General features: G+C 35.3%; 3 protein-coding genes across 3 annotated transcripts; 1 reads left to right on the top strand and 2 right to left on the bottom strand.

Annotated features, from left to right (window-relative positions):
* Positions 1–1,214: 1,214 nt before the first annotated feature.
* LOC123667472 lies at positions 1,215–4,480 on the bottom strand. Its single transcript, XM_045601367.1, has 3 exons — positions 3,583–4,480; positions 1,529–3,531; positions 1,215–1,304 (listed from the first exon to the last, which is right to left on the bottom strand). The coding sequence occupies exons 1-3, from the start codon at positions 4,478–4,480 to the stop codon at positions 1,215–1,217; spliced, it is 2,991 nt and encodes a 996-aa protein (XP_045457323.1).
* A 2,551-nt stretch (positions 4,481–7,031) lies between these two features.
* On the top strand, positions 7,032–9,982 carry LOC123667471. Its single transcript, XM_045601366.1, has 3 exons — positions 7,032–7,193; positions 7,507–7,710; positions 8,009–9,982. The coding sequence occupies exons 1-3, from the start codon at positions 7,071–7,073 to the stop codon at positions 9,980–9,982; spliced, it is 2,301 nt and encodes a 766-aa protein (XP_045457322.1). The 5' UTR covers positions 7,032–7,070.
* A 4,492-nt stretch (positions 9,983–14,474) lies between these two features.
* On the bottom strand, positions 14,475–25,719 carry LOC123667576 (WD repeat-containing protein 43). Its single transcript, XM_045601456.1, has 11 exons — positions 25,531–25,719; positions 25,037–25,363; positions 24,011–24,177; positions 23,019–23,288; positions 22,097–22,247; positions 20,327–20,500; positions 18,723–18,847; positions 17,681–17,809; positions 16,602–16,724; positions 15,565–15,677; positions 14,475–14,674 (listed from the first exon to the last, which is right to left on the bottom strand). The coding sequence occupies exons 1-11, from the start codon at positions 25,702–25,704 to the stop codon at positions 14,562–14,564; spliced, it is 1,866 nt and encodes a 621-aa protein (XP_045457412.1). The 5' UTR covers positions 25,705–25,719; the 3' UTR covers positions 14,475–14,561.
* Between the last annotated feature and the right edge of the window lie 559 nt (positions 25,720–26,278).

Genomic DNA, 26,278 nt, shown 5'->3' with positions numbered 1-26,278 from the left:
CTGCTTACACATCAATATAACAGATTCTTACAAGTTTAGTTTATAGTTTTTACTTACACAGTATAATATAAGAATTTTTTTACAATAATTATAACTTTTGGTTACACAGTAATATGATGAAACAGTAACATTTTGATAACGATGATATAAAAAATACAAAATTACACTTTGGAGTAACACAAGATCCTTTTTACATTTATCACTACATTAGATATTAGATTATTATAATATTTTAGCTAATACTATAGTTTACACTGTTAATGCTATATACTTATAAAATAAAATACCAAAAAAACAATTGGACATCTATAATTTAAACATCTATAGGTAATAGGCAAATTTTTGTTATTGACCTATTATGAACGTGACCATTGGGAGTTTTAAGTTCAACAGTTCTGACACAACCATCTTTTCCAGGAAAAGTACCCGTTACTCTAGCCATGGACCAGTGGAGAGGTGACGTGTTGTCATCACGCAGTAGTACTAAGCTACCTACATTTATGTTTGACTTAATGTCGCGCCATTTTGGCCTGCTTTGCAACAGAGACAGATAGTGCTTACTCCAGTACCTCCAAAAGTTTTGCTTCATTTGAACGGTTAATGACCAGAATTTTAACAAGTTTATTGGTCTATCTTTGACGTCATGTTCTGGGTATGTATTAAGAGGAGCACCTGTTAGAAAATGTCCTGGGGAAAGATACGAAAAATCATTAGGATCCGCAGAAACGGCAGTCAGTGGCCTTGAATTGAGGATGCCTTTTATTTCGGTTAAAACAGTATTTAGCTGTTCGTATGTTAGTAATGCCTTACCGACTATTCGCTTAAGATGGTGTTTGGTACTTTTAACACCACTTTCCCAAAGTCCTCCAAATATTGGGCTGTAACTTGGTATAAAGTGAAAATTAATACCTCGCGCCGATGCGAAAGATTGCACTTGATATTGATGACTCTGAGAATTTTGCAATCGGTACAATTCATCCAATTGGTTCCTTGCCCCCTTAAAGGTAGACCCATTATCGCAGTGTACATCACTGGGCAGATTTCGTCTCGCGATAAAGCGCTTGAAACAAGCGAGGAATGTATCAGTTGTTAGATCGGAAGCGAGTTCTAGATGAATTGCTTTCGTTACAAAACATACAAATAAAACAATGTAACCTTTTCCTATTAATGGTTTCCTAATGCGACTGTTTTTTACTGAGACCGGCCCAGCGAAGTCAACACCAATCTTCTGAAACGGGCGGCATGCATGGACTCGATGCGCAGGCAAGGAACCCATTAGTTGAGTTGTAGCGACAGCCTTCAATCTGAAACAGGTTACACATTTATAGATTATCTTTTTTATTGTACGCAATCCATCTATGATCCAAAATCTTTGTCTGAGGGAAGAAAGTAATAGCTTTTGCCCTGCATGCAATAACTTTATATGCTCATCTCTAATTATCAAAGCAGTGATTTCTGAGCCTTTAGGTAATATTGCTGGATGTTGGCTTGTGTAGGGGATTGATGCGTTTTGTAAACGACCACCTACTCGCATCAAACCATTCGCATCTAGAAAAGGAGTCAATGCCTTTAAATTACCTGTTAGCTCTTTTTGACACTTAAGAGATTTGATTTCAGCTGAAAAATATTGCTCTTGTTCATGTTTAACTATCATCATCAGTGATCTATTAAGTTCAAAGGTCTTTAAGAAGCCTTGTTGCTTATTGTCTTGCGGTTTGATATTTTTGCAAAATCTTATTACATATGCAAGCACACGAGTCATTTTGTTTATATTAGAAAACTTTTTTAATCTTTCAAATATACTGGAATCAGTTGTGGTAGCGGCGGCACACAAAATAGTATTATCGGTCTTTAAGTCAGACAATTGTGCTGGCACTGCTAACGCACCTGATGATTGAAAGGTATGATGTTTGTTTTGTAAGAAGGGTGGACCGTGCCACCACAAATTATGGTCCTTAAGCTCATGGGGCTGAAGACCTCTGCTAAGGCAATCAGAAGGATTGTCCTCAGTATTTACATATTGCCAATGGCAGTTCTCTGAGAGCTCCCTTATTGCTCTGACTCTATTTGCAACATAGGTTTGTAACTTTGCGTCATCGGTTCTCAGCCACGCCAAAGCTATCCGAGAGTCAGAGAAGAGGTAAGTGTTATTAATATTTATTTTGTTACTAAGAGTATTGAGTACTTTTTTACATAGCTTAGCAAGTAATAGCGCTGCGTTCAACTCTAGCCTAGGTATTGTTAGCTTTTTTCGGAGTGGATTAATCCTTGACTTTGTACATAGTAGCTGTACGAGTACATTATCTTGAGCGTCAATAGATCTTAAGTATAAGCAGCACCCGTAAGCCACGGAGGAGGCATCAGCGAAACCTATCAGCTGTGTGGTGATGGAATTGGATAATTTAACACAACGAGTAATGCTAAGTGGCTCCATCTGTGTCAAGCTCTTAGTAAAATTGACCCAAGTATGTCGTATGTCATCTGGGGGAGTAGAGTCCCAACCAGTATTAGTAGCCCACAACTTTTGCATAATTACTTTCGCATGTACAAATATTGGCCCAATAAGTCCTAATGGATCATAGAACTTACTTATGTAACTAAGTATATCACGTTTTGAGTCATTTCGACTAGCATATGAATCGGGGCATGTACTTTTGAAAACATCTTTTTCAATATCAAACGTAATACCTAATGTTTTTACATAAATTTCATGCTTTTGCAGGTCTAGCTCATTTAAGTTTTGACAAGTTTTATTAACATTTTTAAGGACTGAATTGCAGTTGGATGCCCACTTGTGGAGTTCGAACCCTCCTAGGGAAAGTAATTGAATTAATTCAGTTTGCATACGGAGCAGTTGTTCTTCTGAACAGCTGTTTGCCAATATGTCATCTACATATGTATTGTTTTCTAAAATTGAAGATGCTAGTGGAAACTGATCTTTATACCTGGCAGCGAGCTCTATCAAACAACGAGTGGCTAGGTATGATGATGATTTTAGCCCATAAGTGACAGTCTTAAGTTGTATACATCTAATATCTTGTTCGGGAGATTCGCGCCATAAAATGTTTTGTAGTGGCCTATAAGATGGATCCAAATCAATACACCTAAACATCTTTTTTATATCGCAGATAAAGAAATAATTTTCTAGTCTGAATGCAATAAGTATATCAAAAAGATCCTTTTGCACCACTGGACCGTTGAGTAAAATATCATTCAAAGATATTTTTTTATTAGTTTGCATCGATCCATCAAAGACAGCTCTAAGTTTGGTGGTGACAGCATTTTGTTTAATTACTGCATGGTGTGGTAGAAAATAAACTGGGTCTTTAGACATATCATAGCTATTTATATCGCAGTATTCACCATGATTTAGTTCTACATATTGATCAATAAAATTTTTATACTGATAGAAGAGAGTTGGATCCATATGTAGTCTTTTTTCTAAGTTAAGAAATCTTGTGTAGGCCAAATGAAATGATTCCCCTAGCTCAAAGTTAACTTGTTGTAATGGAACTTTAAGAGGCATGGTAACTTGAAATTTATTATTTTCTAGTTTAGTAGTTTCATTAAAAAGTTTTTCACAAAATTCATGCTCTGGTAATTTTTCATGAAATATTTCAGGCACCTGTTCAGCTGCCCAAAAAGAACTCAAAGAATCACTCAAATTATCATTACATTCGTGACAAAATAAGTATACAACCTTGTTAGCCTTTTTATTGTTAATTGCTGCACTGCTACTGCGACCAGCAACAACGTATCCGAAGGATGTGTGAACTACGATTGGTACATTGGAGTGCAGAGTATCCACTGTTGCAGGACGCTGGCCAGTAGGACAAGGTTTACCTTCAGGCTGTGGTAGCAGGACCTGGAAGAATACATCTGCTCCTAGTAAAAGATTCACATCATCAGGTTTATTAAAGCTTTCATCAGCCAATTTGCAGTTTACAGGGAATGTCAGTTTTGAGATGTTTATCGGTTCTTGTGGCAATTTGGTTGTAATATTTTTTACAACATGACAGTTGACATTGATCTTGAAGGGGTAGACAGTAGAATGCACATCAAGTTGTATGCTTCGGTCAACTGTTTGTTCCGCATTTGTAATACCTACTATAGTTGTGTTACTAGTGTTTGTATTCATGCCTAGTAAATCGACAACCTTTTGTGTGACAAAAGAAGCTTGTGACCCGCTGTCAAGCAGTGCCCTAGTATAAATTATTGTACCCGACTGAGATATTAGCTTAATGCGTGCAGTAGGCAATAAAACATGACCATGCGAAGCATTTGACAAGAGAGTGACAGAGGGCGTTAGGGATGCTTGTTTAGAGTTGTTAAAGCTATTTTGATGCAGCAGAGTATTGTGCTCCTGTTTGCATTCCGCACATCTAAAATGGAATTTGCATTTGTATTTATGTGGAGACAGACATGTCTTGCATAATTTGTTAGCAATAGCGAACTCCATGCGCTTGCTTGGTGCTGCCATTTTAAAAGAGGGACATTGAAAAAGCTTGTGTGCACACTTACATGCATGTTGCAGAAGCAGGATTTGCAGCTACGGCGTGACTGGCAAGCCGCTGTGGCTGTTGCTTCTGTTGTGTGAAGCTGCTCCCCGTTGAGAAGTTGTCCAGAGCTAGTGCTCGTTTTTCTAGGTAACTCAAAAACTCTTTAATAGTAAGACGAGACTTGTTATCCCTGTCCATCTGGAAAGCTCGACTGGAAAAGGGGTCCAGCTTCCGGGATAAAATACATACCCAGAACATGACGTCAAAGATAGACCAATAAACTTGTTAAAATTCTGGTCATTAACCGTTCAAATGAAGCAAAACTTTTGGAGATACTGGAGTAAGCACTATCTGTCTCTGTTGCAAAGCAGGCCAAAATGGCGCGACATTAAGTCAAACATAAATGTAGGTAGCTTAGTACTACTGCGTGATGACAACACGTCACCTCTCCACTGGTCCATGGCTAGAGTAACGGGTACTTTTCCTGGAAAAGATGGTTGTGTCAGAACTGTTGAACTTAAAACTCCCAATGGTCACGTTCATAATAGGTCAATAACAAAAATTTGCCTATTACCTATAGATGTTTAAATTATAGATGTCCAATTGTTTTTTTGGTATTTTATTTTATAAGTATATAGCATTAACAGTGTAAACTATAGTATTAGCTAAAATATTATAATAATCTAATATCTAATGTAGTGATAAATGTAAAAAGGATCTTGTGTTACTCCAAAGTGTAATTTTGTATTTTTTATATCATCGTTATCAAAATGTTACTGTTTCATCATATTACTGTGTAACCAAAAGTTATAATTATTGTAAAAAATTTCTTATATTATACTGTGTAAGTAAAAACTATAAACTAAACTTGTAAGAATCTGTTATATTGATGTGTAAGCAGTTAAAATGATATAAAAACAAATTATTGTACTATTAATTATCAAAGTAGATGTACATACCTGTGTAAGCAAACATACAATGATAATTATTGCCTACTTACCTGGAATGTATTTAAATGTAACTTAAAATTGTATACTTACTGTAACTTATATCTAGAAACCTAATAGAGTATAGATTCAAATCTATGTACATGTTTATTCGATGTGTACACATGCATTGATTTATAATGTAACGTTAATCATGTCGTTTGCAGACAGTTAACATGTTGTTTGTAACTAGTTAATTTTTTCCTTTTTGATTGAAATTTGTTTCTCGAGGCCGCAGCTTATGTTGGCAACAACATAAAAATTTAAATTAATACTGGCAATACCTCGAGGTGTCAATTTTTTTTTACTTCCCTTTTTCGATGTAACGTGTAACCGTGTGTTTCATTTTTGTACCAATTTGCTTATAATCTCTAAACAATTAAAAATTCAGTGATTAGTGTGTTTACTTTCTTCCTGCCTATCAATAAAAAAAATTCAGTCCACTCAATTAACTCTCCCATTACGCTTTTTATGGTCACACCATAAAAAATTGGTCCTTCGAGCCGGAATCCATAGGTCGCTGGTTCATATCCGGCTCGAAGGACCAATTTTTTATGGTGTGACCATAAAAAGCGTAATGGGAGAGTTAATTGAGTGGACTGAATTTTTTTTATTGATAGGCAGGAAGAAAGTAAACACACTAATCACTGAATTTTTAATTGTTTAGAGATTATAAGCAAATTGGTACAAAAATCAAACACACGGTTACACGTTACATCGAAAAAGGGAAGTAAAAAAAAATTGACACCTCGAGGTATTGCCAGTATTAATTTAAATTTTTATGTTGTTGCCAACACATATACAGCAGCTATAAGTTCGCCTGCTAGGTTATTTATACTGCAGCCTGGAAATAAAACTAGACAGGTTTTATAAAAATAACTAAAGGGGAATGCCCATAGGTGGTTTCCTCCTTCCACGTCGTTGTGCCTAAACCAAATTAATATTAAAAACTAAGTTTTTAATTTTCACTAGCCATTGTAAAATACTTAGCCATAACTTCGACGGATAAGAATCCACATATTAAGCAGTAATTTATTCATTTCCGTTTTACTCGCAATTCCCAAGTATTTTTTGTTATTGACATTTGAATCTTCAGTATTGCAATTTTCGTACGAGCGAATCGACTCACCAAAATATAATCGATACACTTATATTTATTTTATTAAAATATCGAATTGGCAGTTCATAATAACATGTTAAATAATAAAGAAAATCAATTTTTATTTGATAATAATATGAGTTTATTTGATTAATCTATCTGAAAGTATCCTGTTTTAGTGTTTTGTCAATCATAATCGATTAATCAATAATCGATCTACAACTGGCAATAATGCGATATTCACTTAAAAGATATCAAATAAGTCAAATGTGTAACTATTTCGTTTTACTGTTACTGACGTACCTACTTTCGTGCTAATAAGTTCGTTTGTTATTGTGTCAGAGCTTTTTATTGTTTTCTTTCTATTTTCTTTGTCGAGTTGAGCTTCGTGTTCCTCCTAGAACTATAGAAATTGAAAATATATTTGAGACAGAGACTCTTTACTTTCGGTGTGTTTGTGAACCAAACCTATACCTATCTACGACAATGGATGTTACTCGCCGGTGTATCAATTGCTCTATGAGATTGGCGCACCAGCGCTGGCGCATGGTGGAAGATGCAACAGAGCCTATGGTGAATATTCTTCGTGTCTGGGTATCACCAACGCCGGTAAGTTAAAAGTATTAACATATTTTTATAACCTATTCAGCTTCGCAATTATTAAAAAACTCGTAGACTTTATGACTGAGGCAACTATTTCATTAGAAGAGGGAACTGAAACTACTAATTGGAGTTTACAAAGCCTTTATATTACAATATGGCGCATGCTTAGTGCTGTATTTATTTTGGACATAGTAAAAAACATTGATAATTATGCTGGGCTCCAATCCATCCAATTAATATCAGTGAGTTAGGTATTTATATGTAATAAGCTTAGTAGCTAAAAATAAACTAAGTATTAAGAATATTAATTTCTTTCTAGGTTTCTTCTAATAGTAGAATATGCTTGGAGTGCTTTGGAATGCTACAACAAGTACCCGATGGTGTACCAGCCCAATCGCCCGTGTCTGGACATAGAAATGTGTGCTTTGCTTGTGGTATATCTATTCTGCGGGCCCGCACTCATCTTGTACATCCAGACAGCCCAGAAAGGAATGTTATAATTAGTTGGACATTTCCTCATTTGGTACATATTATTTTTTGTGTATTTTTTTTACTATGATTATATGTGATTTTTTAAAACTTACATTCAGTCTCCTTTTTAATATCAACAACAATAAACAAGCATACAGCCCACCTGATGACGCATTGCCGACCCCATAATAATCTTTTCACACCCTTTTTAAACAACCTTGTTTAGTGAAAAATGTACTCTTTATGATTATCAAAGCATACCCATACATATTAAGATAAGATTTTTAGAAAATATTAGTTGTTCTAGTAATTTTTATAAATATATTGCTTAACAAATATTTTAATTTCAGGTTTCTCATCTGAATAGAGTTTGTACTGCATGCTGGCTTGCTGCTAGGAGAAATGTTCAAAAACAAACGCGGCAAGATGCCAATAGACCTATTGAAGCCTTCAATGAGGAAACTGATAATAGAGAACCACCACATATACCTGTGACGCCTCCACTTCCACATATTTCGGTCCCACAACGTCAAGAAACTGCTAGAATAATATCACAAACTTATTCACGTGTTGCAGCAACCTCAAGACATTGTATATTTTCAGGATGTGAAAATGTTGAACGTTTATTGGTACCAACTGGAGTGAAGGAAATGTTATTATGTCGCTATAGATTATACATTCCATCTTCTGCTCGTGTCTGCAGATACCATTTAGAAAATGATTGTTGGGAGCAGTTACAATCTAATATTAGGGATTTTACTGCATCACAGATGGATCACATGCTGAATATGATGGAGAGAATTAATTTAAGAACGTTGGATTTCAATAACATAAATATGATGCCACCCAATCTCTGCCAGTATTGGCTTGGAGTTACAGCTGCTCAGTTCCATGAACTTTTAGCAGAAATGCCTAGTCTGCACAATGAAGTGCCTTCTGCAAGTGTGGCATTAAGTATTTATTTGGCCAAATTGCGTACCGGTGATAGCAATGAAAGGCTCAGTTCTTTATTTGAAATGCCCCGAAGCACTTTAGAAAGAAATATGAATAAGGCAAGAAACTGCATGAGCCAACAGATGGTTCCTTTACATTTAGGCCTTAATCACATGACAGTGGAAGAAGTTGCAGCTAGGAATAAAACAATTCCAGAAGGACTGTTCGGGAATCCTAATCCTTCTTCAGAAATGAGACCCGCTATTGTAATATGTGATGCTACATATGTGTACGTACAAAGCAGTAGCAACTATTTATTTCAAAAAGAGTCCTTCAGCTTACATAAACATCTTAATTTGGTGAAGCCGTTCATGATAGTTTGTTGTGATGGCCATATCCTTGATTGTTTAGGTCCATATAGAGCGACAGTGAATGATGCTACCATTATGAGTAATGAATTTAGAAATAGTAATGGTGAAATGAGAAGATATTTTAGAGAGGGGGATATTTTTATTTTAGATAGAGGTTTCAGGGATGTAATACCTGAACTGATAGAATATGGCTATCAAGCTCATATGCCTGAGTCTTTATCAGAAGGCGAGCATCAACTTACGACACAACAAGCAAATAAGTCGAGATGTGTAACAATGTGTAGGTGGGTGGTTGAAGTGGTCAATGGTCGTCTAAAACGCGACTTCAAACTGTTTCGCCAAGAGTTTTTTAATAAAGCTGCTAAGCATTTAATGATCGATTTTTGGAACGGCTGTGCCTTAACAAATAAATTGCACCCACTTATTGAAGACATACCAGAAGCAGCAGAATATTTGGCAATTGCGGTACGTAGGTTACATATAGATAATGTTCTTGCTAATACTGTAAGAATTGAAAATTATAATAGGCGAAGAGCTACGTTTGTAAGCATTGATGCTCACCACCCACATTTAGATCAGTTCCCAAGACTTAGCATAACTGATTTGAAAAGATTTGCATTAGGGACATACCAGCTCAAGCAAGCTTCTTCATATTACGGTGAGCACGTACGAACAAACGGCACTTACACAATAGAAATTAATAACGAAATTGAAGAAGATATTCCTCTTATTCTGGGCACAAATCATTTCTTACTGAGAGGGAGAATAAAGTCTCGACATATTGGTGGCAGAACTTATTATGCATATTTGTTGATAAGTAAAGATGAAAATGTTGCCAATAGTGTCGAAGCTATATCAGGTTATTGCTGCAGCTGTCTTGTGGGCAACAGAACTGTAGGTTGTTGTGCCCATGTTATGTGTGTGGTGTGGTACCTGGGGTGGGGCAGATATAATGATGTTACTGCTCCGGCCCAGTTTTTAGATGACATATTTAATGAATTCTCATTTGAAAATGAATAATTTAAATTGTTAAAATATTTCAAAATGAAAGTATTTGTTTGTTTTACACAACACAATCCCAATTGTTGATTGTTTAATCTACAAAACGATTGTAAGACTGTTTGCTAGGTGTCAAATAAATACCCCTCATACCAATTATTATTATAGAATTATATTTCAAAACAAAGTCAGTTATCTTACAAAGAATAGCACAATGTAGTATTTACTTGTTAAAAAAAATGATTTTGTATACACAAGTTGTTTTTTATTTATTGCCTCACTGTCTTATCTGAAATATTTTTGTAGGTTTCTTGGGTCATAGTTAAATGATTAAAAACACAAATTCTAAAACAACATGTGCATAAGTTATCAACCTGTGTATAAGGGAAAGTCAATATCTCTGTTGTGTCAAATATCTTCAATAATCTAGAGTATATGCAAACTGAAGCATTAACTTACTTGCATTCAGATTATATTCAAACATTTACAGATAGTTAAAACTTCAAATGTAAATAAAAATACAAAATGAAAGAAGGATAAGAAAACCACTTTTGTTGTGACTTTTTTTCATTATACCCGTCGAGCTAGAGAAACAGCGTTTTTTTTAATTAAATGTACACTAAGGAACCTACAAAATGTGGTAAATATCATCATGGCACAAAATTTTTCAAAGCGAAACTAAAGTCCATACTGCGGTGGGCATTCTCCTTTCACTGGAAGTTTGCCGGGAAAACTTTGTGACTCACTGATTTAAACGCGGGTGAAGCCGCGGGCATAGCTAGTAATTATATATAAATATATTATTATATTGCGGAAAACCGGGATGTCTTACGCGAACTCAGTGAGGCCTTTGTCCAGCAGTGGACTGACTGACTGACTTGATATAACGCTTAAACAGATAGTCGATTCCGTGTTCATCATCATCATCATCTTCACTTTAGCTTGATACAGTCTACTGCTGGACATAGGCCTCCGCAAGTTCAAGCTCCTCATGTGTGTTTGCCATAGTCACCACGGTGGGCAGGCGGATTGGTGACCGCAGTACTGGCTTTGTCACACCGAAGACGCTGCTGTCTGTCTTCAGCCTGTGTATTTCAAATTCAGCAGTTGGATGGTTATCCCGCCACCGGTCGGCTTTTTAAGTTCCAAGGTGGTAGTGGAACTATGTTATCTCTTAGTCGCCTCTTACGACACCCACGGGAAGATAGGGGGCGGCTATATATTTTATTGCCGTAACAACACAGATATTTTGTCCAAATGAAAGTCCAGTAATAAAATAAAAAATAAAAATAAATAAAACACCTACCGCAGGTTAGCTGGAAGAGACTTCTTCTAGAGTTATCTCTAACGGCTTACTACGTATAAATTATATAATGTGTATCACACCTGACTGAGTAGTAGAGACTGCAGTAGTCAGTGGTCGTCGTCCGGGCTACATCTGACGCCCGTTAGCAATAGTTTTCATTCATTAGTTTTGATTCATTGCATATTGAAAAATAACTAAAATCGGAAACATCGACATTTTTTTATTGTCCGCTTAACTTAAACACGCCAATACGCCCACACGCCAACATGCTAAAACTCCAACACGCCAACACTCCAACATGCCAACACGTCAACACGCCAATAAGTCAATGCGCCAACACGCCAACACGCCAATGTGCCAATACGCCAACACGCCAACAGTCCAACATGCCAACACGCCAATACGCCAATGCGCCAACACGCCAATGTGCCAACACGCCAATGTGCCAATACGCCAACACGCCAATACGCCAATGCGCCAACACGCCAACAGTCCAACACGCCAACATGCCAACACGCCAATACGCCAACACTCCAACACACCAACACTCCAACACGCCAATGCGCCAACACGCCAATACTCCAACACGCCAATACGCCAATGCGCCAACACGCGAATGCGCCAACACGCCAACATGCCACGCCAACATGCCAACACGCCAATACGCCAACACTCCAACATGCCAATGCGCTAACACGCCAACACTCCAACACGCCAATACGCCAACACGCCAATACGCCAACACTCCAACATGCCAATGCGCTAACACGCCAACACTCCAACACGCCAATACGCCAACACGCCAACATGCCAATGCACCAACACGCCAACACGTCAACACTCCAACACGCCAATACGCCAACACGCCAACACGCTAACACGCCAACACTCCAACACGCCAACACGTCAATGCGCCAACACGCCAACACGCCAATGCGCCAACGTGCCAACGCGCCAATGCGCCAACACGCCAACACTCCAACACGCCAATGCGCCAACACGCCAACACGCCAATGGACCAACGTGCCAACGCGCCAATGCGCCAACACGACAGGACGCCAACAAAAATAACAAACCTGTTTAATAACGAACCGTTATTTATGATATTATATCTGTCCCGGTCCGGAAGAAGCCACTTCGCCATCTAAGGACATCGTGGCAAGTTTGCCGGGAAAACTTTGTGACTCACTGATTTAAACGCGGGCGAAGCCGCAGGCACAGCTAGTTGTATTATATAATTGTATGTGTTCATGAATATGTGTATTGTCATGTAAGGTCATATTTTGTCTTTAATATGTCACATATTATAATTTATTGTTTTCTTTAGTGTATTTATTATATATTAGTACTAGCTGTGCCCGCGGCTTCGCCCGCGTTGAAATCAGTTTGTCACAAAGTTTTCCCGGTAAACTTCCAGTGAAACTCTCATCAAAATCAGCTTAGCCGTTCCGTAAACCTTCCTCTTGAAGCCCTCTCTCTATTGGTGAAACCGCATGAAAATCCGTTCAGTAGATTTTGAGGGAATCGATCACATACGCCTTTGGGGACTTTGTTTTATAATACACTAACTGTTGCCCGCAACTACGTCCGCGTGGTTATAAAGATATATATATTTTTTTTATTTCAGTCACTTGAAATGCTTATCACTCTGAGTAACTTTTTCAAACGCACAATTTAGTATAATTTAATAGTTATTTTTATAAAACCTCTCTATACACCACATTTTTAGTTTTATTTTCAGGCTGAGGTATAAATAGCCTTTCAGGCGAACTTATTGCTGCTGTATATGTTTCATACAAACTATCAACCCCAATTAAACCCCCTTAGCTTAGTCAAATTTCAAGTATGTAGGTGTTACAGTTTCGGAGATTTCGTGATGAGTGAGTCAAACTACCATCCCCCGTTTTAACCCCAAAAGGGAGTTGGTTTCTAAAGATACATTATTTGGACATCTTTTCGCTGTCTATAGACCATACATTTTAAATTTCAAATCTCTTACCTTAATAACATAGGACTTTCATACAAACTTCCAACTCCCGTTTTATCCCCTTAAGGGTCGAGTTTCGTAAAATCCGTTCTCAGCGGATGTTTACGCCCTATAAGGAAACCTACTTGCCAAATTTCAAGTTTGTGCTGTTATAGCTTCGGAGATTTCGTGATGAGTGAGTCAACTTACCATACCCCGTTTTAACCCTAAAAGGGAGTTGATTTCTAAAGATACATTATTTGAACACCTTCTCACTATCTATAGAGCATACATTTTAAATTTCAAGTCTCTTACTTCAAAAACGTAGGACTTTCATACAAACTTCTAACCCCCGTTTTACCCCCTTAGGGGTTGAATTTCGTAAAATCCGTTCTTAGTGGATGCCTACGTCTTATAAGAAGCCCACCTGCCAAATTTCAAGTTTGTAGGTGTTATAGTTTCGGAGATTTCGTGATGAGTGACCTTTCGCTTTTATATATATTACTAGCTGACCCGGCGAACTTCGTATCGCCTAACAGTGACTTTTAAGTATTATCACAAATCTTTTGTATGGGAGTATAGAAAAGTGTTGGTTTTAGACTTTTTCAGGTAATTTAAATTTTTTTTTAAATTTTTCTCTCCGTAAGAACAATCCTCGTACTTCAAGGAATATTTAAAAAAAGAATTAGCGAAATCGGTCCAACCGTTCTCGAGTTTTGCGCTTAGCAACACATTCAGCGACTCATTTTTATATTATAGATATTATATATACAAAAGATTTGTGATAATACTTAAAAGTCAATTTGAACTTTAATACCATACGATAAAGTTTGTGTTAGGCGATACGAAGTTCGCCGGGTCAGCTAGTATATTATAGATAATTATTAATAATTAATATTTGTTTAACTTCAATTTCGCATTATTATTTAATTATCCTTTTTACTATTGCCGCCAAAATGGGAAAACGAATGGTGGTCCTGAAAACCAGTGTCAGGGCTTTTAGTCCTGAGAATAGCTGAGGTCCCATCTTTTTGTGAGACACACTGTCGCCGCGCTACTATCTTCTTTTATTGTCTATATTTTATTTTGTTTTTTAATTACTCACATATTGTATTAGACTTAAGACTTTGATTGTAATGCCTGCCTCGGACGTTATATGTATATGCATATATTGTGTGTTAGGAACAGTGTGTTTATCAAATAAAGTTATTATTATTATTATTATTAAAATAAAAAGGCAATTAAAAATTAATCTTATTTACTATTATTCTTAACATTGTAATATATAACAGACAAGTTAAAATGAAATATAAATAGAACATTTAATGTCAATCGTCTGACTGGTCGCTGTGACTGGCCGGACTCTCCCCGTCGTCGTCCCAGGACTGTTCGCTGCCGGACTGGTACCTTTCTATTTCCATTTCTTCATCTGATGATGAATCTAAAAAATAATAATTTCAAATTTACGTAATTTTTATAAAACGTTCCGAACGACTAAACAATATTAATCAAAAACGAAATATTTAAATAATTAATATTTAATAATTGAATATTTTACGATTGCTAGTATTTAACACGTCAAGCGCCGGCTTGATTTTTTAGTTTTTCTGTTTGGTCCGTGGGGGACACCGTGTAATAAACACACAATTGTCCCGTTGGTGCCGCGGGGGACACCACATGACCGTGAGCCAGAGTCAACTTAAAAAATATGACTTAAAAATAAGTAATATCTTTAAGAATGAGTATAGTAATGCAATAAAAAGTTATCATAAATTTTTTGTAAATAAGGACTTTTAAACTAGCCCCCAGGTCTAAAACAGTGAGGCCGAACTGGTGTCCCGCATGGCGTTCAACGTGTTAATATTTTATAGTTGATAAATCTACATAAATAAAAATGAATAAGAAAATGGGTCGCGAGACGCCAAACTTGGATACGACTAAATATAATTGGGATTTTTTTGTCAAGTTTTCTAAGACTAGAAGGACAATAAAAACAACTTTTAACTTAACTTGTTTGGCAATTCGTACGACAGGACGATGTCTGTCAGATTAGCGAATGCAAATTTCCTGCTCAAAATATGGAGCAGCCCGACTGTGGTATACCTCGACCTTACAGAAGATCACAGCTAAATAATACTGTTTTCAAGCAGTCTTGTGTTCCTGTTGGTGAGTAAGGTGACCAGAGCTCCTGGGGGGGGGGGGGGGGGGGATAGGGCCGGCAACGCGCTTGCGATGCTTCTGGTGTTGCAGCCGTCTATAAGCTACGGTGATCGCTTACCATCAGGTGAGCCGTACGCTTGTTTGCCGTACTAGTTACATAAAAAAAAATACCATTATACTCCAGCACGGGTTGTTGTTCAACAATGTCATCGCTGGATGACCGCTGTGCTATTGTGAGGTCTAAGCGACCTTTCAAGTTTAGCAGTTGACATAGATGTGATCGTCTGAAACAATAAAAAGAATATAAATATATATATTATTTGCCAACCCGCATTGGAGCAGAGTGATGGATTGAGCTCTGATCCTTCTCGTACTTGGGGAAAGAGGCCTACAATATAAAATATAAGATGCCTATATATATATATATATAGGCATATTTTAGCACACTATGGTTATACAGAACTAAAGTCTGTTCAACAAGAAGCGATACCGACGGAACAATCAAAATATAGTCTATCTCTTTCCATCTTGTTTGTTTGCTATCTGCTGCATGTCTTGCGGCAAGGTCGAACGATATTATACCTGGCTTTGAAAACATTCGGACCGCGGACGGCCCTTTGATTTTTTTTTTTTTTGTAATTGCCCTTTGATTTTGAATTATTTATTTTTATTTCATTCCATGTCCGCGGTGATTTTTATATTTTGATAATTATTATTTAAGCAGTATCTCAAATCTTATTTAAATAATTATATTTAATTAAGTAATTATGAAAATATAAATATATTTTACATTTTAAAAATGTGTGCAAGTAAAAAAAAGGTATTAAAGCCCTGCATAGTTGAATGACCTCGCATTTGGTTTGTTTACATTTGGTATCTCGGCTCGTTGAACGCACTATAGTAACTTATGTGTTATTTGTATCTACCTTACCTTATATGTTTAAATAAATAAATGGCTAGCCTGTTGGCGCAGTTTGTAGTGGTCCTGATTTCTATTCCGTGGTTTGTGGGTTCGATTCCCCCCTGAGTCTGGGTGTAATATTTGTATTTATATATGTATTGTTTCCAAGTAAATTTATCAAAAACAAATTGCTGTTACCTATAAAACAGGCATTAAGTTGCTTACCTTAGAAACTTACGACCATGTGACTATTATAAGAAAAAAAAAAGAAATATGTGTATGTATTGTGGTATCAGAGTAATCGTACCTGTGTGTGAATATAGCCAGCAGCTGTGTGAGGTGGTCGGAGGAGCTGGAGCCGAGGGTGGCCAGCAGCAGCGCGGAGTGGGTCTGCAGCACTGCGGAAAGCCAGGTGCAGGCAGCGGCACATCTGTACAAAGATAATGTCATTATTTTAAATTAGTTTCAAGTGTGTGTTGTATATGAAGGTACAGTACTACATATACTTGACCCTGACAAATATTTTGTTTTCTCTTAGGACGGATGTTTCGCAAAATCTACAAAAAAATTTTTGCATCAAAAAATTGTATGTTAAAAGCGAATTCTTAAGTGAAATAAATGACTAAATATGAACTTATTGTCGGTAAACAATGGGATATAGTGTATATAGCTTTAACGTTGTTTAGTGGTGATGGGTAGTTTATACACAAGTGTAACATTGTACGTATACGTGTTTTTCACGTGTGTATATACTGGGCCAAAATATTAAACAACTTTTTTTTTATATTACATCGAAAATATTATTTGGGATGACAAAAAAAATATACTGTGAGAATTTGAGCCCTTAATATTAACAGAGGTCTATCATTGCTATAATTGATTTTTTTTCTGGAGCTTTTTTTTTTGTCTCGTTACTCCTAACCCATCGAGGTCAATGAAATTGACTTGGAATCATTTTTTTATTAAGAATTACATTATTCTACAAAATAAGTCTGATTGAAATTTTTCGTCAAATGAAATGTTTTCTCATAACCACACTTTAGAAATTGATATGATTTGACACTTTGAAATTTCCAAGTAAAAGTGTTAGTGTATTTACATATAATATTGTGTGTATACATTATTATGTATATATGCATTTATATATTGTATAATTATGTATTTATTATATAGTATATTTTTATTTTCAATATGTTGAGATTGTACACGCTAATTTTGCGACTGTGTTATAATTTTCCTGTTACAGAACTACTGGAAGAGATTCCATCATGGGATAAGTAGTGGCTTTGTACCAGCATTGTTTATAAGAGCTATTTCCTATTACTATCCTAGTGTACATAAATTGTTAAACAAATATAGATACAGTTTGTATCAACATATACTCACTGGCCTGTCCTCCTAGAGGCCAGGTCTGCCAGCTGTTGCAGCAACAGCGGGACGTAGTCCGGAGGCAAGGAGGCCACTGTCCGTCGGGCCACGGCCGGGTCATCCCGCTGTAGGACTGATAGCACCATACTGAACACAGAAGAAGGGTTAGTATTTCTTATATTGTATACTTATCTTTTGTATTATATACTATTAACATTTGTATTGGCCATACAGGTGTTTGCCGTGGTCTGGGTGTTTGTGCAGTCCTCGTGGGTCTCCCCACCGTGCCTCGGAGAGCACGTTAAGCCGTCGGTCCCGGTTGTTATCATGTACACCTGATAGCGATCGTTACTCATAGTAGGGAATATATCCGCCAACCTGCATTGGAGCAGCGTGGAGGATTAAGCTTTGATCCTTATCCTACATGGGGAAAGAGGCCTATGCCCAGTAGTAGGATATTACAGGCTGAAGCGTATACTTATCGAAATATCTCCATAAAATAACACATTCAAAAGAAGGGCAATTAATCACAAGGCCGCATAACTTGTAATAACTTTATGTGTATCTTCATTAATAAATAGTAAAAAACAAAGGAACATACCCATACTACGTGATCCATTTTTACAATTTTTTAATCGGTTTTTACTACGGGTGGTCACCAACGGGGGTCTCCCACCCGTAGTATTTGCTAAGACCCCCCCCTCCCTCGAGTTTTCACGTAGTAATTCAGAAGTGAGGTTTAAATAATTTTTACAAACAGAAAGTTAAAAAATATATTTTAGGTTATGTTTGTCTTTATTAATACCATAAATGCGCCATGTATACAGCTCGAAAAAGTATAAGATTTTTCTAGATTATTGACTACGTGACGAAAACCTAAGACCAGATGTGGTATTTTTAAAGACCCCCCTGAACGGGTCACATAGTATGGGTACTTCCCTAATTTTGCACATATCCAAGGGAAGTAATAATCATTTAACTAACTAAAACTCAGGTAGAGTTTTTCACTTTTCTACGCCATTTCTATATTTTATATAGAACAAGACTTTAGTTAACTCACCCTTTATCATTTGAATGCAATCCCTGCATTAAGAGTTTGGTCATGTTCTGATTGACTGCTGATTTACTGCGACTCTTGACGTCAACTGTTAAATTTTCTAGACGTGCCTCCATTGATACCTCGACCTGTTAACAATGAAAATATATATGTGAATTTATGTATTTATACTAGCTGACCCCGCAAACGTTGTTTTGCCATATATGTTGTTAACACCCTTAATCCCCCCGTTATAACTTAGAAGTATGAAAAATAGATGTTGGCCGATTCTCAGACCTACCCGATATGCCCATAAAATTTTATTAAAATCAGTCGAGCCGTTTCGGAGGAGTTCAATGTTTAACACCATGACATGAGAATTTTATATATTTAGAAGATCATGTATTATGTCTATATATATTTATAATAAAAATAATATATAAAAATAGTTATAACAGTCGGGTGTTACCTGTAACACAAGCATTAAGTTGCTTACCCTAGGAACAGACGACTGTGTGGGTATGTTGTATTATGTATTTATTTATATTACAAAGCTTAAAAATAGATATATACTTTATATATATATGCCAGTAAAATGGACGGACTTATGGTTAATTACCCATTTCTTCCAGACAACCCAGACTTATATATTATTTTCAAAAGAGCAACCGCAGAGTTTCTTGTCAATTCTTCTCTGCAGAATCTACATTCCGAACAAATTTACAAATAATAATAAACTTTAAAAGATTTTAATTTTTATATTGACGATTTGGAAATGTATTGAAGCCTATTTGAATTAAGTTACTATGATTTGATTTGAATATCAAAATATGTATCTAAATAAATAGTAAATAGTAGTAAAAATTTATAATAATTAGTTATTTGTTGTAATTTTGTTTGAACTTAATAAATTGCATTCAGCCAGTAACAGCACCGCTATATATGTATACATGGGCCTCTTTCCCCATGTAGAAGGATCAGAGCTTGATCCAGCACGCTGCTGCAATGCGGGTTGGCGGATATATTCCCTACTATGAGTAACAGCCGCTATCAGGTGTACATGATAACAACCGGGACCGATCGGGAAGGACACCCACAAGGACAGACATTCACAACATTAAGAAATATTTGTACAAATACAAATACCCCTCATACCATCAAGCTGTGTGGCTACGGTACTAAAGAATATAGCCACCCCCTCCCTTGCCGTGGCTGTCTCGTGGCTGTGTAAGTGGCGACTAAGGGATAACACAGTTCCGCTACCACCTTGGAACTTAAAAGCCGACCGGTGGCGGGATAACCATCCAACTGCTGGCTTTGAAATACACAGGCCGAAGACGGGCAGCAGCGTCTTCGGTGCGTCGGTCAGCTGTGGTGACTATGGGCAATACACGAACTTGTGGAGGCTTATGTATGTGTGAAATACCCATCCCGAGCGGGAATCGAACCCTAAATCATCGGTGTTTTTAGGCAACTACTTGCACTACTACACCAGAGCAGTTGTTAATGAATGGTATTATAATATTAATACAGATTTATTAAAGTACGTTTAGTCATACATTTTGCAATTGTTATTATAAAAGAAATGTATGGGTTCGAAATATACACAAGCAGTAAACACCGCTAACCTTTCCTCCGACGGTGGGTCGTTTCCTACTGACTCCTCCCATTGGTTCAATGTATGTAACGTCATTTTGTTTCTCCGAGCGAACTTTATTGACTTCATTTGACTGATTCCCTTTACTCTTCTGTTTGAATTCACCTCGTATTAAAACTTGCGTTTTTGTCTTCAAGTCTGGTATCTGAAAATGAAGAATTTATTATTAATTTATCTCAGTGAATTTGTCTCAGATGTCCAATATACAATACAATAATTGTTATTAGATTAAGGAATATATCTATATTTCATATTGTAATATTATTAATCATTACAGCCTATACAGTCCACTGCTGGACATAGACCTCCACAAGTTTACGCCAAAAATAACGTGAACTCATGTGTTTTGCCCATAGTCACCACGCTGGGCAGGCGGGTTGGTGACCGCAGTACTGGCTTTGTCGCACCGAAGACGCTGCAATGTTAGTAATGGAATGAATTATTGAATGAAAATATTAATGAAATTATTTAAAATAATTAAATTGTTAAATATTTAATTTGTAACTTTTTTGTCAAATTTTTAAATAGGTTCTATTATTTGTTTATATTACTGGTTGGCGTGCTACTTTGTACTATCAAAACGATCATAACCAAAAAATAATTTTAATTATAATAGGCGTGACGAAAAATTTTGAAAACCTCTTCCGTAATGTGGGTACACATTTACTATTAACAAAAAAACCTTTATTTCGGTAATAAACGTAAGTTAAAGGAACTTAAAAACTATTTTTCTAATATTTTTTCAAATAGTGCGCCAAAACGGCTTCAGGTGTCATGGCGTCCGCTCTGATGTTACGCTTAGGTAAACGCGTTATTGTGTCTAAGAAGAAAACAGAGAGAGTATTGACAGCGGTGTTTACCTAAGCTTGACGTCATGCACTGTGATTCGTGTTTCAATCAAAATGGCCGATTGAAGTATTTTAATGTTTTATTTTATTGAAAATCATAATAATCTGATTTTTTACATAATACGAGTACATAATATGAGCGTTCCTCTAAAATTATTAATTTGACGATTTTTTGATAATGTAATGAGAACTGTCATCTTGTATAAATCAATTTTTTTTTATAAATTTTTTGTATGATGATTCTCAATGTAAAATTAAATAAGATTATAGTATAATGACGTTTACTTGGTATGTATTGTTGTATTGTATCAGTTTTAATTTTAATTTTGTTGAATAACAAACAAATTTAGTTGTTCTACTTTATTCTTAATTTTTACTGTCGATGTAAACTCCATTTATTTCATTGTAATATACCTTGTATCAATTTAAATTATTAGCACACTAATTTTAATTTAGTTGAATTTATTTATCATTGATTTAATAATTATATCATCATTCATCATCATTTCAGCCTATCACAGTCCACTGCTGGACACAGGCCACCACAAGTTCACGCCAAAAATAGCGCGAACTCATGTGTAAGTGGAACTGTGTTATTCCTTAATCACCCGAGCGCTTCAGGACATGAAATGAAATAAAAATAAATAATACAAAATCAAAGGGCCGTACGCGGTCCGATTGTTTTCAAGGCCAGTTAAAATATCGTTCGACCTTGCAGAGAGACGTGCAGCAGATAGCAAACAAACAAGATAGAAAGAGATAGACTACATTTTGTTTGTTCCGTCGTCGCTACGAAAAAATGATGGGCTTTGTTTACATTTGGTATCTCTTATCGTTGAACAGACTATACTACCGTAGCCACACAGGGAACATAATTATATATATATACTTACAATTTTTTCAAACAGTAATGTGGGTCCGTTATTATATCCTAGAAGTAAGTCTCCCGTCGCTGGAAGTTTACAACACTGCAACGGTAACGGTTGGGCATCCTCCGTCGTTACTTGGATTGTGACTGATGGCTTTATAGGTTTTGATGATGCCCTGTTGAAAATGATTATTTTACTTGTATCATTTTATTTTCAGAAGTTTTAGAGTACATATAGGTTAAGGAAAGAATTACAGTTATAAAAAAATATGTTGTTATTTGTTTAAATGAATTCAATTTAAACTAAGTTGATTGATTTATGAGAAAACCAAAAGCTGTAACAACTTTTAAATACATAGTTGAGGTTTCAATGATTAGTATAATGTCAAGGCTTCTTTAAATTACTATGAAAAGATGTTAATGTGGAAAAAGTTGTTATATTTTTCTTATGATATTTGTAGTCTTTCAATCACTTTTAGAAGGAATGAAAGAACAAAAACATACGAGAAATTAAAGTAACAGAAGGTTAGACATTTATTTCTAAAGACTAGTACAATGGCAATACTTTTTAAAAGTGTAATTTTTTTGCTGGTTCTTCTGTACAGAATCTATATTCTGAATTGGTGGTAATTTATTTTAACACAATTAATATATACATAAATATTATAAAAAGGATAGATTTGATTGTTTGTTTGCATTGAATAGGCTTCGCAGACGATATAGGCTATATCATATTTAAAAAAAATAAGGGATTTATTTTAAATTTTTGTTAAATATCCGTGCGAAGCCAGGGCGAAATGCTAGTTTATTATAAATTAATACAATTTATATTTGTTAATGACAATTCAAAAGTGATTTTTAAACCCACTTGAATAAGGAGATTATTGATTTTTACAAATTTTACAATTGTTTTTTACAAACTATTAAAATAATAAAAAATTCATTACCCATTTAACATATGTCCGTAATAATGTACAACGCCGCTCCTAGTGGCTGCCACTAAATTTAACTTATTAACATTATCCTCCGTCTTAAGTTCTACGTCAATTATCCTTGGGGCGTCTTCGAGAACAAAGTTGTAGGTTGGGGTCGGTATATGAGGAGCATTGAAGGATTTTTTTCTTTGACGTTTACTCGGTATAGTGTCGTCTCCGTTAGTTTGAGGTATATGGTCTTCTGTGATTGTTACGTCCCAAAATGAGAGTAGGCGTTCCGTTCTGTAAATTTAAAATTAATAAATGATTAAATTTTTATGAAAATAACAGTTTTTAATTGCCATAATTTTTTTTAAAATGAGGATTAAATAGTAAACTAAAGGCACAAAGTTTTAATTTGATAAGTATTTTGAATGAATAGGAGTAAAACTAGAATTAAGATTTAAAAGTGCTTTAGAGATGGTGGTCTGAGGTGTATCAGTTAAATTGTCCATTTTGTAAAAGTGGTCTCTAGTTTAGAATAATTTAGAAATCCCCAATTTATTATATAGTAGAATTCCTGGTTTATCACCACATAATTAGTGTAGTTGAATATATTATATTATATAACTTATGGTTTAAAATTGAGGAGATACTTATCTTGTTTTTAAAGTTTTCAAATATATAAATTTTTATTTATGTACTAGCTGTGCCCGCGAAATTTTTTTTTTCAATTTGCAGTTTCATTTTTTATTTTTATTTTTATAAAAATAGCCAAAGGTACTCTTTATTACATCAGCTATCTGTCAGTGAAAGTCGCGTTTAAATCGGTCCAGCCGTTTCAGCGATTAGCCGGAACAAACAGACAGACAGACAAAAATTGTAAAAAATGTTATTTTGGTATATCTATTGTGTATACATCCATAAGCATTTAGTAAAAAGCTGTTATTTTAATGTTACAAACAGACACTCAAATTTTATTTATTTCTATAGATAGATGGGTTAACCTTGTTAAAGTAACTTACTGTGAGCCTTCAATCAGCCAACAAGACTTGTTCAACTGTGCGATAGTGAGTAAAGCTCTCGGAGCAGCGTTGTGACCGAGACACTTTACCACAGTTGCGTCATTATCGTGCAATCTCCAGAGCCTTACTTGCCACGATGCTGCTATTATGTACTTGGCAGGGGTATTCTGAAAATAATATAAATGTTTAAATATACGATGCAAGACTTGAAAACTACTTAATTATTTATTTACATATTAAATAGTTGACCTGGCAAAATTTGTACCACCAATTTCATTTTTTCGTAAATATAATAATTATTAAAAAATATAGCCTATATTTCGTTTTTCCTAATTAAAAATTATCTTCCACGGGCCTCCACATGCCTTTTGTTAAACATGCAATATAATTATATTAATAACACAGGTGATTTATCATAAAAAATACAAATCAACAGTCCTATGACTGCCTAGTAAAACTAGAACATGGTCCGACGCTGAGGGTTTTTTTCTTTTCTTACAATAATTTTTTGATTTGTAATTTCTGAACATATTATTTTTATTATCTATGTCTATATTTACACTTATTTGCTAGTTATCATATATGTACACTTATTTCCTAGTTACCATATATGTACATTTATGTTCTACTTACAATATACACTTAACCTATGTTACCTAGTAATGGTCCTGTAAGGGTTTTTTTTGTGTATTTTAAGTTGGGCAAAGTAACATTAATCTGTATAATCATTGTAACATATATTTTTTTTTATATATAAAGATATATAAGACAAAAGTTTATAAATTATTTTTGGAGTTTACTGTTTCAGGAACGATATAAGGGCTGGTATAAAAAAAAATAATGAGGTGTGAAATCGTGTGACTGACCAGTAACTCCAAGAGTTGTTTTACATTGTTTTATAACTATATGTAAAATATAGGTATAATTAGATTCAATTTATATGTTATGTTTTTAATGTTACTTCGGTTTGTTCTCTATAAACACATTAATGGGACAAGTAACAATATTTGAAAAGCATTCACTAACCTGATTGTGTGGTACAATCCTTATGGCGCTGACTTTGTTTCCTTGCTTATTATTAGTCGTAATATTAATATTGTACTTATTCCTAACACTTGAACTTTGTATGTCCCATTCTTGAATATAATTTTCATTTGAACAACTGAATAAACCATATTTTCTATGCCAATCTAGGGATTGAATTTTATGATTTTTCTTATCATCTTTTAACACTGTTTCAACTTTAGCCTGGCTTATAGAATATAGAAGAATCTTTCCACTTGACGTTCCTAGAGCTATACATTGCGTTTCCCCTTCCGAAACCGACTTTCTTCTCGAACCTTTCGGAGGGCTCTGAAAAAAGAGGTTATGTTGTTATGTTTTTGTTTATTTAAAATACAATCAAAATAATAAATCTGAGAAACGTAACTTGAGTAGAAAGTTCATTTTTATAGCCTCCTTTGAGTATATAACAGGTTTAATAAGTAAAAGATGGGATAAAATACCACGTGTGTACTTACTGCGGTTGACGAGACCGTGAGCCATTGTAAACAGGACGGCGGGGACGATAAATGGAGGTCCGGCGTGTACTCCTGTTTGAGGACATTAGTTTCTGTGTCCCATATTCTCAATCTACCGTCTTGGCTTATCGCCGAATAATATTTTCCGTCCTCCGAAAAGGCGGCCTCTGCCATCTTTTACAACTTTTTTGACATGTGTGTAGTGTGTACATTAAATTTGAAGTCTTGAAACTTTGTGTGAAGCTTGACATATTCTAAAAAAAAATTACCATTTATTTAATCGAATTCATAGTCGGGGAAAACTTCATTGACGTTTAAATAAATAATTATTTTTTTAAAGAAATGTATAAACATAGGAAAAGAATAAGTGTACTAAGTAAAAAAACAAGAACAAGAAAGTTATACAAAACTAAAGACCTTCAAAAAACAAGACATTTATTACGCCACTCGTTTAAAAGCTAAACTGGCACAGAATGTTGTATTTGATAAATTGTACAAAAGCTCTTATATATACAAAAATTTAAGTAATACCTATTTAAATTTAATAACATTTTACTTCAATACATGCCTACGAGGGAGCTCGAGGACCTTAGAGACTAAAAGATCAAGACAATCGTCAAGGCGAATACCAAATGGAATGCGGCAATTATATTAATGAATTAAATGTTCATGTTTAAAATTTTAAAAATTCATTTGTATAGTTAACAATTCGTTTTCTAGTATACAGTCTGACGTACGATATCTGTTC

Source organism: Melitaea cinxia, chromosome 28 (genome assembly GCF_905220565.1).
Source record: "Melitaea cinxia chromosome 28, ilMelCinx1.1, whole genome shotgun sequence".
NCBI classification, from domain to species: Eukaryota; Metazoa; Arthropoda; class Insecta; order Lepidoptera; family Nymphalidae; genus Melitaea; species Melitaea cinxia.
This window is presented reverse-complemented; position numbering and strand designations above follow the sequence as displayed.

Coding starts and splice junctions, on each gene's coding strand:
- LOC123667472 (XM_045601367.1), bottom strand. CDS start 4,480: ATGGCAGCACCAAGCAAGCGCATGGAGTTCGCTATTGCTAACAAATTA. Junction 3,532..3,582: donor ATTACCAGAGCATGAATTTT/GTGAAAAACTTT, acceptor ATAAATTTCAAG/TTACCATGCCTCTTAAAGTT. Junction 1,305..1,528: donor ATGCGAATGGTTTGATGCGA/GTAGGTGGTCGT, acceptor AACCTGTTTCAG/ATTGAAGGCTGTCGCTACAA.
- LOC123667471 (XM_045601366.1), top strand. CDS start 7,071: ATGGATGTTACTCGCCGGTGTATCAATTGCTCTATGAGATTGGCGCAC. Junction 7,194..7,506: donor TCTGGGTATCACCAACGCCG/GTAAGTTAAAAG, acceptor ATTTCTTTCTAG/GTTTCTTCTAATAGTAGAAT. Junction 7,711..8,008: donor GTTGGACATTTCCTCATTTG/GTACATATTATT, acceptor TTTTAATTTCAG/GTTTCTCATCTGAATAGAGT.
- LOC123667576 (XM_045601456.1), bottom strand. CDS start 25,704: ATGGCAGAGGCCGCCTTTTCGGAGGACGGAAAATATTATTCGGCGATA. Junction 18,848..20,326: donor GACCCACCGTCGGAGGAAAG/GTTAGCGGTGTT, acceptor CATTGTTAACAG/GTCGAGGTATCAATGGAGGC. Junction 15,678..16,601: donor CTGGCTATATTCACACACAG/GTACGATTACTC, acceptor TTATTGTTTCAG/ACGATCACATCTATGTCAAC.